The sequence below is a fragment of the Neospora caninum genome, chromosome VIII (genome assembly GCF_000208865.1).
Source record: "Neospora caninum Liverpool complete genome, chromosome VIII".
Taxonomy (NCBI): Eukaryota; Apicomplexa; class Conoidasida; order Eucoccidiorida; family Sarcocystidae; genus Neospora; species Neospora caninum.
The window spans coordinates 2,960,137-2,975,964 of record NC_018395.1 but is presented as its reverse complement, the minus strand read 5'-3'; the positions used below and the strand labels follow the sequence as shown (position 1 = coordinate 2,975,964).

Sequence of the window (15,828 nt, the reverse complement as noted above, 5' to 3'; positions counted from 1 at the left end):
ACCCGCAGATCATCTCAGGGCGAGATTTGAGGACACACAGTGGTAGGGAAAAAGAAACAGCTGGTTTCACAGATGAGGTTGGGAGAAAACAGGTAATGCAGAGAGGAGCTGCTTGGACAAGGGTTTAGGAATCGGACCTTTCTGGGCGTGTGCCGAGGTTCGCTGTGTTGCGAGAGAGTGCGGAAAGAGGGGAAGATACAGAAAGGCGAGGAAAAAGACCAACAGGTAGACAACCGTGTCTCAGAGAAAGAAACGCGGTGCAGCCAAAGAAAACGGACAGAGAAGAATCGCGTCCTGCTCGGGCGTTCTTGGGAGCAGTTGCTGGACAGTGTGCTGCTCGGTGAGAGACTCTACAGACAGGAAGGAACTTTTGTTTTCAGGTGTACAGCCACCTCTCCTGCGTTTGCTGTTGTGACTGTTTTTCCGTGTCATTGAACAAAAACCAATCGCCGCTCGTAGAACGACAGGACGAGCTCGGGAGTAGCCGTGTGGTTTCTCTCAGTCGTCTTCTACGCTGTTCCGTTTCGACAAAACGGCCAGCCCTTCGCGTCTGCCGCCGCGGCTTTTCCTACGTTTTCGATATTTCTTTGTCGTCGAGCAATTTCCCTCTTCTTCCTCGCTTGTTTTTCCGGCATGCGTTCTAAAAATTTCCTCCTTGTCTCTGCTCACTCTCTCTGGGTTTCTCCCGGCTCTTCCCGTTCTCTCCGCTTTCTCGCCGCCGGCTTCTCTCTCCTCTTTCTCGCTACTGTCTGTGTCCTTTCTACTTCATGCTCTCTCCTTTCTCTCCTCACTTTCCCCGCAGCCGGTGGCTCCTGTCTCGGCTGTCGCGTCCGTTTCCCTCTCTGTCTTTCTTCTGCATTTCCTTCTCTCTGTCTCTTGCTTGTGAACTCCGAGAGACGCAGGGGGACAACGCGAGAGAGGTAGCCGACAAGAGTTTGCGTGAGGAGCCTCTTCGCAAATCACTGGAGTCGAAATTTCCCCCGAGAGCGAGAGACGAGCTGGGACTGAAAAACAAGATTTGCGTAGATGGTACTGCCACCGAAGGGAGAAAAGAAACTACGGAGACGCCAATCGCTGTCACAAGGATAGAATACGAAAAAAGGAGTTGCCACCAGAACGGTCTCCCTCCCAGTTGGATTGAAAAACGGAAGATGGAAGCAGTGCGCGAGAAAAGGACCTTTCGGTTGCAGCTTTCGAGCCTCCAAAAAAAACGGCCTACACAAAGCCACTGGTACCGCAAAAAACAAATCCCTCCACAACGATACGTTTGGGAAAACCACACTCTTCTCTATCAGGTGTCGATACAGCGGAAGACTTTGTACGCAATCCGCTCATGAAATGCACCCCACACGACCCCAGGCGTCCCACATGCATACATAGAGATATGTGTACTTTTCAGCAAGACTCTAGCGCGAGCCAGCAACAGCGAGGTGAGAGGTGAATCGGAGAAAAAGTAGGACGTTGCATCTCCTCTGAAGGAGACAGACGCATGCATCCAACACAGGGTCGCGCGCGACACAACCCTGTACCCTCCATATATATATATATATATATATATAGTACATGATTGTAGACGCGTATGGATGTATATCCCTGGTGCATTTACACCATTGTGCGTTTTCTCAAGCGTGTGGTAGATGTTGAGGATGCGGGTTACGGAACATCGTGTATTTGCGTATTTTGTCCCTTCACCACTTTGCCAGGAGATCTGCCGTTCGCACGAACGCATAGGACTCGCCACCGTACTTCATGTCCGGTTCGTCTTGGCTGTACGAGGGAAACAAAACTTCGTCACCAGGAACCACCTGTCGAGACACCCGAAAAGCAACTCACACTCGCCATTTATGTGAGCACGCATGCGGCTAGCACTAGAGCGTTGAAATGCGCAGGACCAGAGCACGCCCAACTCAGCTCACTGATATATATGTATATATATGTATATATATATATATATATATATATATTTGTATACAGTGGAGAGACGCGCATGTGAAGATACACTGAAGCTGAGACAGGCAAGAGTAGGCTCATGGACACTCACAGACATAGCATGAAAACAGTATCTCTTTACCTCGAGTGTCTGAATGCATAAACGCACATCGAAACACTGTTATATTGCTACTCCGTGAAGCATGTATTTACATCTATGCAAAAGTATACAGACATATAACTTGAGAGACAGATGGCTCCGGCAAGCTTGAGGCAGATAGCTAGATAGGCCGGGACATATACTTTAGACAGAGATGGGAAAAGAACCAGACTTCATTGGCACACCAGAGACACGCTCCGACCTCCACAGGACGGCGCTCTTTGAAAAAAACAGAGTTTTTCTCTTACATCATTGGGCACGCGCTCTCCGTTCTTGTTGTAGCGGCCCGGTCCTACAGCAACAACATGCGCTCGCTTTACTCCCTGGCCTCTGGACCTGTCACTGGAGGGCTGGTGGAGATACAGTCCACTTGCCGTTCTCTCTGCTTGCTTCACGATCCTCACGAGAATTCTGGAAAGCAGAAACGTCGCAACACAACGTCCATCGCACACACAACCCGATGCCAGAGACCCGCTACCAAGACCTGCTCTCCGGTGTACGTACACTCGGCCGACAACGCTCGCAGCTGTTGCCTCGTTCACCATACATGGCCAAATACTCACAACGATAAAAGCGAAAAAATGAACACGATTGCAAAACGTCGAAAACAACCTCCGTTTGTACGTGTAAGCTCCTACTCTATGCACATATATATATGTATGTATGTATGTATTTATGCGTGTGTACGGGTACATGCATGTATATATATATATATATATATATATATTTATATATATATATATATATTATATGTATCGACATGGAAGGCTCACGTATCCCCGAGAGGAAGAATGTCGGAAGGGTTGGCATCCCGCTCCTCCGTAGTCGTTTGAATTTTTGCAAGAATGTCCCGAGCCTCCACCAAGACGCAGTCCTTGCCGTTGTATTTGAACTGGGCAGAAAAAAGTAAAGATCCCTACAGCCATATGTCAGCAAGTTTACGGGAGACAGAGAATCCCCGCTTCCGGAGCTGCTTATCTCCATTACAGCGAAGCTTGCACCTCTGTATTGATGAGATGTGTTTGACAGGACGCAATCCTGTCTCTGCACGCATGTATTGTTCGGTGTGCACGCGCATGCACGCATGCAAACATACGACGCATCTGCGGAGCTGCATACCAGTAACCGCGGCATCTGGCGAGCTTCCCGGTTTCTCTACGCGAACGAAAAGTAGAGATTGAAAGGCATATGCGCCTCTATGTGCATCGGCACACAAGCACCCCTAAAAATTGACATGTACCTTTCCATGTTTCTACGCAAGTATGTAGAGTCATATTTATATATATGTATACCTGTATACAGATGAATGCGTATATGCATATATGTACATATATGCACAAGTATTTCTAGAGGTACACACATACGTATATACACATATATGTCTGTGTATCGGTATAGCTTATATATATACGTACATGAACAGATGTATCTTGGAGAAAAAATGAGATGCACACGGTTTAGGCTTTAGGCAAGGCGTTCCTGACAAGTGAGTTGAAGACGGGAGGATTCAGAGACTTTCTCACCGAGTCATACGCGTGTCGGGAAATGATCGCCCAGTCGCCTATTGCGACGTCGACAGGAATCCGCGCGCTAAAAAACAGTCAAGTGGAAAGATCTCCAGAGAGGTGTATGCATGCAATTCTCAAAACACACAAACCTATCCATGTACATATGCCTATGGATTCATATGCATATATGTCTTCATATATGTATTCATGTTCTTAAGCACAAATTTACAAGTAGATATAGAGAAATATACAGATATATATATATATATATATGCATGTGTGTTTACAAGAAATCATGGTTGCATGCGTACGAGAACAGGAGCAAACATGCTGTTGTATTCAAGTGAATGATATCGGAGATGCATCTGAACTTCACACATCCTGGTGAATGCAAGGGCGTTGCTTGATTACGCACAGGCGCACGCAGATGTGCGCCTTGTTCTCCGTAGCGCTGTAGACGGGAATTGCCTCTCTCCAGCGAAAGGAAAAAGGACACCACCGGCGAGAAGGTAGTTTAAGAACGTGCGAGAAAACAAAACTGCAGAAGGCACGGCCTCTCCCACGCGCCTTCGGCTGTCCGCCTCTGTCGGACGAAGAGAAAGCAAACGGGAAAGAGAACTCTCCGTTTCTAATCTCTCTGCACGCATTTCTTTCTCGCGCCCCAAACCATACCCTCGACCGACCACGCCAGGCCGGCGAGCTCAGCCCTGGTAGCGCTTCCAAGAAGGAAAAACGAAAAACAAAGGGAAGGAAAAGAAACATGAAAATGAAATCTATGTGACGCCAAGTTTTGGTGAGGTACGATGCAACAGAGAAGGAAGAAAAAGAAGGAACGAAAGAAAAGAAAGGAAACAGAGAGAAAGGACTTTAATGGATGGCTTACCCTGTGTCGCGATTTATGTCGCCCGGTCCCACTTCGAGGACTTTCGCAATCACCTGCTTAGCCTTCGACTGAGTGTCAGAAAACACGAAGGAAGAAGCGACAGAGAGCGTGGCGTGGCGATGCAAAGTGTGAAGCAGCGACAAAGAGCAGACAAGGGAAATAGAACAACGGCATAAACGGCGACAGGAAAAGTAAACGACACGTGTCGAGCAAGCAACAACTTGGCAGGCGAACCCCATGAAAACTGCAGGGGCCAGGGAAAACGGGAACGAGACACGCAGGAAGAATAAAGAAAAAGTCGAATCTGTTTCACTCTCGTGGGTTCGCGTCTCTCTTTGTCTTTTTCTCTCTGGTGGGCGTCCACTCGTTCTTCCTCTTCCGTGCTTCCACTTGTCCGCCACCATCTCTTCTTCTCTTCTTCCCTCTCCCTTCGCTCTCTTGCTGTCTCCTTTTTTGGCGCGGAATTTGCCCTCTCTCATGGTTTCTTCCTCTCTCACGGTTTCACTTCCTCTCTTTCCTTTATGTTTCTCGTCTTCCCTCGCAACGCTTACCTCGGATGGGAGATACACCCCTCCTGCACTTCTCTCAAGAGCATCTCGTCGCTCCAGAAGAACCATTCCTCTTAGCGGTTTTATCGGTCCGCGAATGTCTTCGCCTTCCAACGAGAATTTTGACCTGCTCCTCAGAGGGCCCACGCCTGGAAACAAAGAACACGTGCACATTCTCTTGAACCTGCTGGTATGGAAAAAGCTTGGCGCACTCAAGTGCATGTACACACCTATTGAGTTTGTACAGAAGTGGAACCACGGTGCTCTTTGAGAAGCTATCGCGCGAATGTTTCCTTAAATGGCTGAGGCACTTGGTGCCTCCTCCTAGCCTTTTTGCAACTCACCTGCACTTCGACTGCCGCCCAGGCTCGCTGTACCTACAGCCAAGTTGCTCGGCGCCTGCACCGCTGGAGAAAAGGCGGAAGAGGCAGTTGGCGACGAAGACAGAGAGAGAGAAAGAGAAGGCTGGCCGCGCACAAAAGCCTGAAAGACGCCGTGCAAGCATCGGGCATCGGTCCATCTACAAGGAGTCCCAAAACGAAGGCAGGCGAGAAGCGATGCAGAGAGGAAGTACGAGAGAACGACGTAGAACCATCGCCAGAAAAAAAGCGACTAACGGACAAAAAAAAATTCACGAACGCTGCAGAGGGGACGACAGGAAGGAGAGACAGAGACACCACACTGTTCGCGCCCTGGGCCACCCCGGGCTTTGGTGTAAATACTGGACAGTCTAGGAGTGTCGAAGCTAAAAACAAAAGCAAATCGCCGCTGCGTATCTTTCCCCAAACCAGATATAAGAACTTCCGTGAAGCAAACAGGAAGAGAAAGTGCACAGAAAAGAACAGGGCGCAGTGACTAAATGCGTGTTGCGGTCTGCATCTCCTTCGCGTGACTCCCCCTGACGACTCTGCTCCAGAGCTCAGGTGTACGCGCACGGAGTCCCCAGGTGTACGTACACCTCAGCTCCAGAAGAACCGGGGAAGGAGCCGAGGTGTGCATGTTTCCCGCAGAGTCACAAAATGAAAGACGGGAGCCCCAGGGAGGTTCCGGCTTTCAGACACCTTGGAAGGAAGGCACAAAATCCGTTTGCAGAAAATACAGAAAGTTACACCCGCAAAACAGGTGCACGCCTCTTTAGTACCCCTTGTCATTCACAAATGTGATACACGTCCATACAGAAAAGAGCCATATCTCTCATAGAGATAAGCATGCGAAGAGTCGCGAAAACGTGTCGGATATGTACCGGGAGGTATGAGCATATCTTGCATGCCTCTCTGCGTTAGAGAACGGTGGTTTTGTGATAATGAGGGCTTACCAGAGATCGATCCGAAGAACGGAAGGAGCCTTCGCGTGCATCTGGTCCTGAGCAGTGAAGTGAAGTCGGAGCTACACGGCCAGGGTGTCCATGGAGGCTAGCAGATACGAAGAAAAGCTGGGTAGAACCTTCAACGGCTTGTCCCGCAGTCCTTGAAAGCGACCTAACTGACGACGAAACGCCGAGAAGAGAAAACGCGAGCAGAATCATACACACTCTGCTCATTTTCCGTGTTCTTTGGAACCCCCTCATTTCTGAAGCTTCGGTGTGCGTACACCGAAGCGAAACATTTCCTCGAGCCGCAGGCGCCATTTCTTCCTCACTGTGTTCATATATGCGCTTCCGGGCAGTAACAGCCCTCTGGAGAAAAACCCGAAGGATCTTTTGGCGATGCTTGTTGGCCTCGTCCACACGCAGACCCCACTCTCTTCGACGAGGTCGCGCCGTCAAAAAAAGGCGAGACTGTCCCTTGCGCCAGAAACCGCGAACGAAGACAGGGAATCCTGTCTCCACGCACTTCACCGCCCCTTTGCTTTCCTTGACCAAAGATAGGAGTGAGACGTTCAGTGGGAGTTAAGGATGTCTTTGTGGATACTCTCCGCGACGAAAACCTGGAAAACGTGTACAGTGGAATGACCAGGAGTGAAGGGTGTCGCCCACAACACACCAAAACAGAAATCCACCCTAAGAGCAGAACGCGTGCTGAACGAATCGGTGGTTGTCGTGTCCCCGTGAAGACAATAAAAGACGCGAAGTCACAGGCTGGCTACAGTCCCAGAATTTTCAGCGCCGCGATCGGAGTCGGCCCCTGGGGCACAAAAGAATATTCTGCCGCGACGCAAAGGAATGATGGGTATCAAAAAGTCAAGAAGGACGGGAGTGCTCACTCCAGAGCGTAGGATGAGAGCTGAAGAACAAATGCTCTGTGATCTGGATGAATATATACCGGAGAGAGACCCGCGAAGAGTGGAGAAGGAAAGCAGTTCAAAGCAGCGAGAAGACTGCGAGGCGAGACACCAAAACGGAAAGCCTAGAAGATCAGAGACACAATTCCGGCGGTGAAGAGTAGGGACGATTTGGAAAGATGTGTAAAGCATGCATGGGAGAGAAAAAAAGGACTAAGGTAGGCGTCACCAATCTTTGGGAGTTTCCTCGCCAGCTTTTTGAGAGATTGAAAATTTACCACGCGACTCCTGTCTTTCCTTGGAGCGTTCAAGTCGACGACTGTCTCGGATCAAGAGTGTTCCCGCCCATCCGACTCGGAAAATCCAGCATATTTCCAGCGTTCTCCTTCAACTCAACGCGGTGTCTCGTGCCAGTTTAACACTTAGACGCTGCTGGCAAGTGCGGGGTTCCCTGTCTCCCTTCTTCCCGGCGACAACAGCGCGCACACCTTGTCCAGAGGCGCACCGAATATAAGCCGAATCCTGTGGCTGGCTGCCCTGTGGTGTGCTCAGGTTGCACACACCTGTGAACAGTTTCCTGCAGGTCCCTCAGGAACTTCCACACAATTTTGCGCCCGGGATGCAGAGAGGCGTGAAAACGTCGATGCCGCCGGGAGCTCGCGCAGGTTGGCTCTCTAGGGCGACTTTCGAATGCAGGACCGTCTTCAGCTCGTGCTTCAATGCTCTTAATGCCTTGCCCACGGCGTACGGTGGACTGTGACGATACACGAAAGGAGTTGGTCAGCCTCATGACACCTATACTACGCTCTGTTTGATCGAGTGGGAAGCAAATGCAAGGCGGCAAACGGGTCAGACACGGCAAAAAGGTCCATCTCGGCGGCTGGCAACCGGTTTCAAAGATCGACGGCACGCTGTGCGAAGCACGATGACCCACATCAGCTGCCCGAGAGAGCACCACGCGATCTAGGCGAGTGGCAACAGGAAGCGTGTTAAAAATTCACCGCTTTGTCACGTCCAGATTGCGGGCGCCACACCGTGAGATGCCGCAGCTTTTCCGAAAGCCCATCGGGAACTCTGTGCTGTTGCTGGTTTCCTCCGTACTGCCTCTGTCAGTCACCATCTGTAACGTAGAGGACAGGATGTTGCCACCGGAGCCTACTGGGTGACGGCGGCGCTGCCTCGGAAACTGGGAGACGCGTTGATTTCCGTTAGGTGGGAAACCATTGCTTCCAGTGAACTCGTCTGCTAACGTTAGGCATTCACGGCTCTGACGCTCACGGACTGGTAAATGAGACAGAGGTATTGTTGCACCGGGGCTCCATGGTGCGCCCCGCTCCTGCCCATTGTAACGTGCAACAACGCTCAGTGAGGCAACTGCCCCATACCTACTGGGTGGCGGGCGAATCTGCTTGTGCCGTTAGCCCTATACGTGAATCCATTCCAACCCACCCGAGACTAGTAAACACAGCCAGGCCCATTTCTTGCGTTCCGTGAAGCACTCCGCACGTCCCGAGGAAGGGACGACCTCGAACGGACACGGCATACGAAAGCCGAGAAGGCACACAGAAAAGGATCCACAGTCTTGCTGCATACCGAAGAAGCGCCCCTCACAGCTGCGCTGTTTGCCTCCACAGAGTTGGCCCCGTTGTTAGCCCGTTTCATCTCTCCTCTATCCGGTAGACAGCCGAAAATTGACAGGCGGCAGCGACCTGGCTCTGAAGTCGCCAGCGCGTCCGAGAAAAAATCTGTTTGCGTCTTGGTAGGTTGCGGGGGCAAAGTACAATCTAAGAACGACTGGCGCGCGAACCTGGGCGAAAAGCCCGCCCGTCGTATGAGCAGACTCCCCGATCACGCACCACAGCGGTTCAGAGGAAACAGTTTTCACATCTTCCTGCCGAATCTCTCTGCTAAAAACGCCGGCTCTCGTGTCGCTGTCTCCAAAGTCGACGGTATAAGCGGCACATGCACACGCACAGCTTTCGACTCGACTTCTACCAGTGGCGCTTTTTCGTTGGAAACCAGTCCCTGTGTGGAATCCAGGGAGAGCGTCCCGAAAGGCAAAACCTCGGCAGCCTCACGCGAATCATAACTGCCCATCCAGCGTCACAGCCCAAGTGTTTTCAAAGGCACCTGGAGTCTGTTGCCGTCGGTGTCGGCATCTGTGAGACTGCGTGGCTGCTCAAAGAGGCTCGGAACTCGGGAAGGGTCGCATGCCCGCAAAGTTTCCTGCCATTTGTTGTTCACCGCGGGCTGACCTGGATATATTTGTTTGACGCCACCAGGAAACTATCTGTCAATGGAGCGCATGCGAGAAAACCGGGAAGCCTGTCCCGCGGTCTCAGTTGCGCAATCGACCGGGCAAGGCGCGCTACATCAGTTGCACTTCGGCTAGACGGTTCGCCGCTCCTTTCCACAAACCCTCTCGAGCCCAGAAATACGTCCACGCGGCGTCCAATAAGGCAACTCACTCAAAAGAACGGGCCGCGCTCGCTAACGTTTTCAGGGTTCAGCCTTGTAGACAAGACAACGCGGAAAAGCGCCAACTAGGTCAGCCCGCCCCACTGAAGACGAGTTAGCGAAGAGGCAGAAAAAGCTGCGGCAGCAGGCTGTCTTTTATTTCATCAGCACGAAGTTGTCGGTCCCCCGTGGTGGTGATTTTCCTCTGATTCCTGGACTGCTTCCCCAGGTGAAACGTGTTGTGATGGCGCGGTGTTTCTCGTCATTTGGATGCGGCCGTTCTCTGTCGAAACGTCCGCTCGTACGTGTCTTGCTCTCGCGCCTCAGCCGTGACACGCCGCATGCGGTCCCCGAAAACACTGTCACACGAAAGGTTTGAGGCTCGCCTCTTGTTGTGTGGCATAGAGATTATCTTTCAAGCGGTTTCAGCGACAGAGTCCAGGTCTGTACCCCTCGCTGAACAGGGGACTTTCGCGCGGTTTTTGCGTGCCACAGCCGGGTAGCGTGCAGTTCATCGAGCCGGTTCTGTTTGTTCAAAGACCGGCGTTCCAGCAAGCGCGCTTCTGAGGTACTCTGCAGCCTTCCTTCGTTGAGAAGAAATGTCCCCACGAAGTTTTTTGAAGAGAAATAGCCAAATTTGTGGTGGGCGAAGGCGGTACGTTACTGTTATGAAGATGCTTGGATCGATCGTGGCTCGGCAGTCCGTTCACCACAGGTCCATCGCGCTGCCTTGCTTGAGTCGCCGCCATTCGCCCGGCTGCATGAGCGAGGAGTTTCCCGTCTTCCCATTTTGAGCGCAACGCCTCATGCCTTGTACGCTACCGACCGGAAGTTCAGTCGGCGTTCCTTGGTGGAGTGAGAAACTCGTAGTTCGGCGCGCGCCGTTCAGGGTGCGTTCATGTAGTTCCGCATACCCAATCGGAACGTGTCCCTCAGGAGAGGCCAGCCCGTCTCGCGGCTTTTCTCGCTATCTTCACAAACCGAATGGAGCAGTTTATAATCGGCCCCGTGAGGGAATCGCCATCTGGTAGCGCGAGTGAGGAGGAATACTTGTTGCCCCGGTCGAAAGGCGAGAAGTTCGACAGGCAGCTTTCGCTGCAAACGCCACTCGCCCGAGTTGGAAGTGTTCCTACTTTGCAGAGTCCACAGAACAGGGGCCGACAGTCACGGTACCTGCAGCGGAAGATTTCGCGGCTGAAAGCACGGGTAGAACGGAAGTGCCTAGTTGCCGGCGAACTGGCTCGGCCGCAGGACTTGGGCGACGAAGGCGCCCTAACCCTAAAGCGAAGCACGACCCTCATGCAGCATGTGGCTGCACGGAGCAGAGCCTTCATCGCATACGAGATCTCGAAGAAGGGACTCGACGAGGCTGTGTTCCAGATCTACGATCTGCTGACAAAGATCCACCAACACAGCAAGAAGCCAGAGGCGGAAGAGCTGGCTCTCGGAGCCGTCAAGGTGCGCGACGTTCGCCTGTTTCTTTCGGCGGGAAGCGACGGCTCGTCCATCATCACGCGGCGAAACTGTCTTTTGGTGTCGTTGCCCTACGTGCGAATCGTTATCTTGCATGGCTTGGTGTACATGCTGCCAATAGGGCGGGGGAATTTTCCTCGCGAGGCACGGAAGTTCGAACAGACTGAGTGGCGTTGCGAGCTACTGAGACACGGTTTGTTGAGCAGAGACGACGATGACGAAAACGGAAAGCTGAACTCCTCGGGTGCATCCCTTATCGAAGTCACCGCACGAGGTGGGTCGTCTGGCTCGAGCGCCGCAGTCGGAGACGCAGGTTCTGTCCATGACATGTCACCGCCAACAGAAATCGATTCCACTCTTCTGGAGAAGCTGGAACAACTCGTTTCTCTCGAGTCGTCCACACCGTTTGAATACCTGGCGCTGGAAACCGCCATTGTCCAATCCCTGGATGTGTTGTCCAGGCAGAGTCGGGAAATGCGCCAAACGGCTGTGTCGATCTGCGCGGACCTTCGTACGGGAAGCGGCGTCAACTCCTCAATCCTCCTTAGCGTCAACAGTCTGCAAAAAATGTTGAACACCATCAAATCGGAAGTTGCAGGGGTTCTGACCGCACTAAACGACGTTTTGGGCGACGACGAAACTCTTCGTCGCATGGCAATCTCTCGGTTCTGGGACACGCCGGAGCTGTGGGAAGACGAAAGTGGAGAAGACCGTCGAAACAGCGGGCACCGAGCAATCAAACACGAGATTGAGATGCTTCTTGGCTGTTACTCGCAGGAGGCTGATGCAGTGCTCAAGAATGTGAAAAGCATTGACGAATACATGGATGATTCCCTCGCGATGATTGAACTCCACTTGGGGATGCAGCGAAACTTTCTGTTGAAGACAGATGTGTGGATGACAGCGCTTGCGACTATTACTGGGTTTTTTGCTCTGGTCCCTGGTTTCTTCGGGATGAACATTCATCATGGTTTCGAGAACATTCCCGCCAGTGCGACAATTTTTTGGAGCATCGCCGCAGCGATCTTCATGGGAACCATCATCACGGGAATCGTTGTCAGTTGTCTTCTGAAAAGGCTGAGGATCTAGCCGCCCTGCTCGGGTAAATAGCTGTCGTAGGCAACAATCCTCTGTTGGCCAGTGCTTGAGAAGATGACTGGTTTTCTCGTCAAGGGAGATTGCTGGGAAGCCACTCTCCGAGATGCTGTTCAACGAAACAGGAGTCTCCTCTCTAGACGCTTCATTGACTCAAGCGGTTCGCGTAAAGTGATAACCCGACTGCTTTTGTGATGGTCGTGTGTGACTCGCACGGAAAACCACACGGGCACAGGGGGAAGGCAATTCGCTCAGCTTCATTGCCATGACATTTCTTCCGAAACTGTGGACGAACGTGCTTGATCCTGAGGGCACACGACAGGCGCTTCCTGCTGTGCTGTGCATCTATCTCTGCCTGGGAGGCAGTATGCCACGTCGCGTGGTCGCCATTGTTCTTCCAAAACAAGGAAGACAGTGGCTGATGACATGTAAAGTGCGGGGCCTTCCAACCTCGAACCCATCGACTGTACTCACCTGCAGGCGTCTACACGCTGGTGTAACTGGAGACACAACGGTGACCCTCTACGGGTTTTTCTGTGTGGATGCGTGGGCCATCTGTCGCCACCGACATGGCGAACAAAGGTAATCAGGAAATAATTGCTCACAAGTGAGTATTCGGGACGGAGGGGATATGGGTATTCGTGAGGGGCTCTTGATTCTCTGTGAAGGGACAATGAGGGTAAGGCGTCACACGTTTCCGGAACTCGGACAGGAATCTTGTCTACGGGATGGGTGGGTACGTTCTTCTGGACTCTGTCTCCTCGCTGTGAGTGGTTCACCTGTCGCGGCTCGAGTGGCGACGAACGCGTGTGCAGTGTCGGCGACTCTTAGTCGATGTTCGGGGAAGTTCCAGGGCGTGATAGTGGCTGGGCGTCCTCCCAAAAAATGTTGTAGGCGGTTCATTTAGACTCTAGGAAGTCTCTGCCTGAACAAACGTACTTCTAGTCTCGAAGACCGGAAACATTCATCTCCCGGCCCGAAATATCTTTTCGTGGATCTGTTACATGGATTCACGTATCTAATGAATCTGGCCGACTGACCGTCGCTGCCGGAGGGGGCCGACTACCCATTCCCTTGCCAGGAAACGGGACCAATGGAACCGTATTTCCTGTGATCCAGCACGGTATCCCTCTATCTCAAAGCAAACAGGAACGCCTGTCTCCCTCCTGTCTTGTCCAGCATGAAAAAACACTCAGTAAGAAACCCTCCCCTGGCACACCAGCATCAAGTTCATCAGTGACGTGAATTACAGATTCTGATTTTTTTGCATCACACCAGCTGTTCTCACGAACCAGGAACCACTCCAGTGTAGTGAAGCTTCCGATGTGTACCAGTAGAGCACACGCTGGACTCACGGCACACATATGGCGCCCCCTAGTGTGGGAAGACCGCGAGAAACTGCGATCAAACCCTACACGTAAGGCACAACACTAACGCGCCTGGGCGTCTCTCTCCCAGAAAGACTCGTGGAGACAAGCTCCCGACTGTCTGAAACTGAAAATCTCTCCCACACCTGCGAAGGTCGCTTTTGCTACTGTCGTGAGCGACATTTTTTGGTGACTGCCTTGGTGCAACAGTGATGATGGTGCTACCCGGGCTCCCGCAAAAACGCGCGTTGCGCTGTAAGACAGAGTGCACAACACCAGCCTTCGTGCCTACACGACTCCGGTTTCATCATGTCAGCTAAGTGTGAAGGCGGCGCTGGCAGCTGTGCGTTATGTGAAGTTCACCGTCAGTGGCTTTTTGCAAAGCGGCTGCTCCCGTTACGCAGCGATTAGTTTTTGCGAGGGAATTGAGACATCCCCGCTTCCTGGTTCAGGAACTTAGATGTCATGCATTCCGCGTAACGCTCGGTTTGCACGAAATGAAATTCCAGACGAGGCGCCAAAGGAAGGCACATGCACAGACACTGGTTGACTGGAACCGGACGCACCTCCGTTGTTGTGTGTAGAGGGGGGGAGCACGACAAAACCAACTGAAACATGGCACAGCCGAAAAGCCGCTACTCTGTGCCCTCAAAACACCGAAGCGCACATCTTCCACCCTGGTCGAGGCGCTGTGTGTCGTCTCAGCAACTGGAGAAATGCGCATGACAGGGATCAACTTTCCCTGGAGTCACATTCGACTTAACATCTTGCAGTTCTCCTTAGTTCCCACAGAGAGAATGGACAGAGCAAGGTCGCGTCTGCTGCGTTCATCTGCGGGTCTCAGGCGGAGGCGTCTCACGCCTGAGGGGGGTGCGCTGTTGGATTTAGATCGCAGGCGCTCCGGGAATTTCGGCGGGAGCTGTGCCGTTGACGTTGATGGTTTCGTTCAAGGTACTAAGGGCTTCGTTCAAAGCGTCGGAGTCAACGCCCGCGCCGCCCTTCGTCATCAAGTAGTACACCGTAGCGATAGCGGCAGCGACAGATGCACCGCCTCCCAATGCCGCAATCAGCTTCTTAAAGTTCTTCTTGGTGGCCTTGTCCTTGGGAGAGGTCGGTTCAGCGTTCAAGGCATCAGTCGCCTTGGCGGCCAGCTCGGAGCTCTCCGCAGGAACGTCCGAACCAGAGGACTCGCCTCCCAACACGGCGTAACCGACGCCGAGAGCCAAAAGAGCAGCAGCGAGAGCGCTGCCAATCTTGAGGGCACCGGACGCACCCTTTTTGGATTGAACCTGGCTGCTGCGCTGGCTGCGGGGAGTGACGACCGCTTGTTCGTCGGCGCCATCTTCGGCAGCATCGGCGAGGTCGACTTCATCCGCTCCTTCGGAATCCACCTCGGCCTGGTGCTGTTCGGTCTCCACCTCCACTGCGGCGGAGACAGATGCGGCGCCGCACAGCAGGACCGCGGCGGAGAAAAGGAGAGCAGCGACGACCTTCTTGGAGAGCTTCATTTTGACGGGGTTCCGGGGACAGACGGAGAGAGTGCGGAGCTCGTGAACGCGACCCTGAGAAAAGTTTCGCGAGCACAGTTTTCCCGCAGCGCTGCGTGCACAAGGGAAACTTTAAAAGTCGACACACGGCACTAGCTCGAGCGCAGGCGCGAGAGGTGGGCCGTGCACGGGGAGGGGGGAGGAACCGGTCGGAGGTCGACGGGTCTCTCTGCTTCACCCAAGCAAACCGTGTACTTTAGGACACGAAAAGAAAAAAACGTTTTCTCGCAAAAAACTAAACACGTTCCAAAGTGCAAACTCGATTATAACAGATCTGGCGAGAAACATTCGGATACCGCTGCTCAGGCGCCGCCTCGGTGCCGCCCACTGCCCACCCTGTGGGACGAGGGGAGGGTGGGTCATGCGGGTATCCACCGCAACCGGTCCCTGCCGCGCCTGCCACGAAAGCTCGGGAAAAACACGGACGTGAAGGCGGTCGGCGTACGAACGTCGGGTTCCCAGGCTGGCCGCGCCGATCCCCGAGCAACCACCACACCTGGAAAGTTCCGGCGAATGCCCAGCCGCCTGGGTTTGGCTGTCTCTATAACCCGTGCCGTGCGGAGGTTACGGCAGACGTGCCGCAGCCGATGAGAAAGCGTGGTCTTTTTGGATCGGGGCAAAATTCAGCAAAAGGTCTCGAG

General features: G+C 52.8%; 3 protein-coding genes across 3 annotated transcripts; 1 reads left to right on the top strand and 2 right to left on the bottom strand.

Annotated features, from left to right (window-relative positions):
* Nucleotides 1-1,688: 1,688 nt before the first annotated feature.
* NCLIV_033780 (YALI0B05610p, related) lies at nucleotides 1,689-5,097 on the bottom strand (the record flags this gene model as incomplete). Its single annotated transcript, XM_003883574.1, has 6 exons — nucleotides 1,689-1,805; nucleotides 2,338-2,500; nucleotides 2,863-2,981; nucleotides 3,613-3,679; nucleotides 4,481-4,548; nucleotides 5,032-5,097. 6 exons carry the CDS (start codon nucleotides 5,095-5,097, stop codon nucleotides 1,689-1,691), a joined length of 600 nt encoding a protein of 199 aa, XP_003883623.1.
* Nucleotides 5,098-10,689: 5,592 nt separating this feature from the next.
* On the top strand, nucleotides 10,690-12,267 carry NCLIV_0337 (corA-like Mg2+ transporter domain-containing protein; the record flags this gene model as incomplete). Its single annotated transcript, XM_003883573.1, has 1 exon — nucleotides 10,690-12,267. One exon carries the CDS (start codon nucleotides 10,690-10,692, stop codon nucleotides 12,265-12,267), a length of 1,578 nt encoding a protein of 525 aa, XP_003883622.1.
* A 2,257-nt stretch (nucleotides 12,268-14,524) lies between these two features.
* On the bottom strand, nucleotides 14,525-15,148 carry NCLIV_033760 (hypothetical protein; the record flags this gene model as incomplete). Its single annotated transcript, XM_003883572.1, has 1 exon — nucleotides 14,525-15,148. The coding sequence occupies one exon, from the start codon at nucleotides 15,146-15,148 to the stop codon at nucleotides 14,525-14,527; it is 624 nt and encodes a 207-aa protein (XP_003883621.1).
* Between the last annotated feature and the right edge of the window lie 680 nt (nucleotides 15,149-15,828).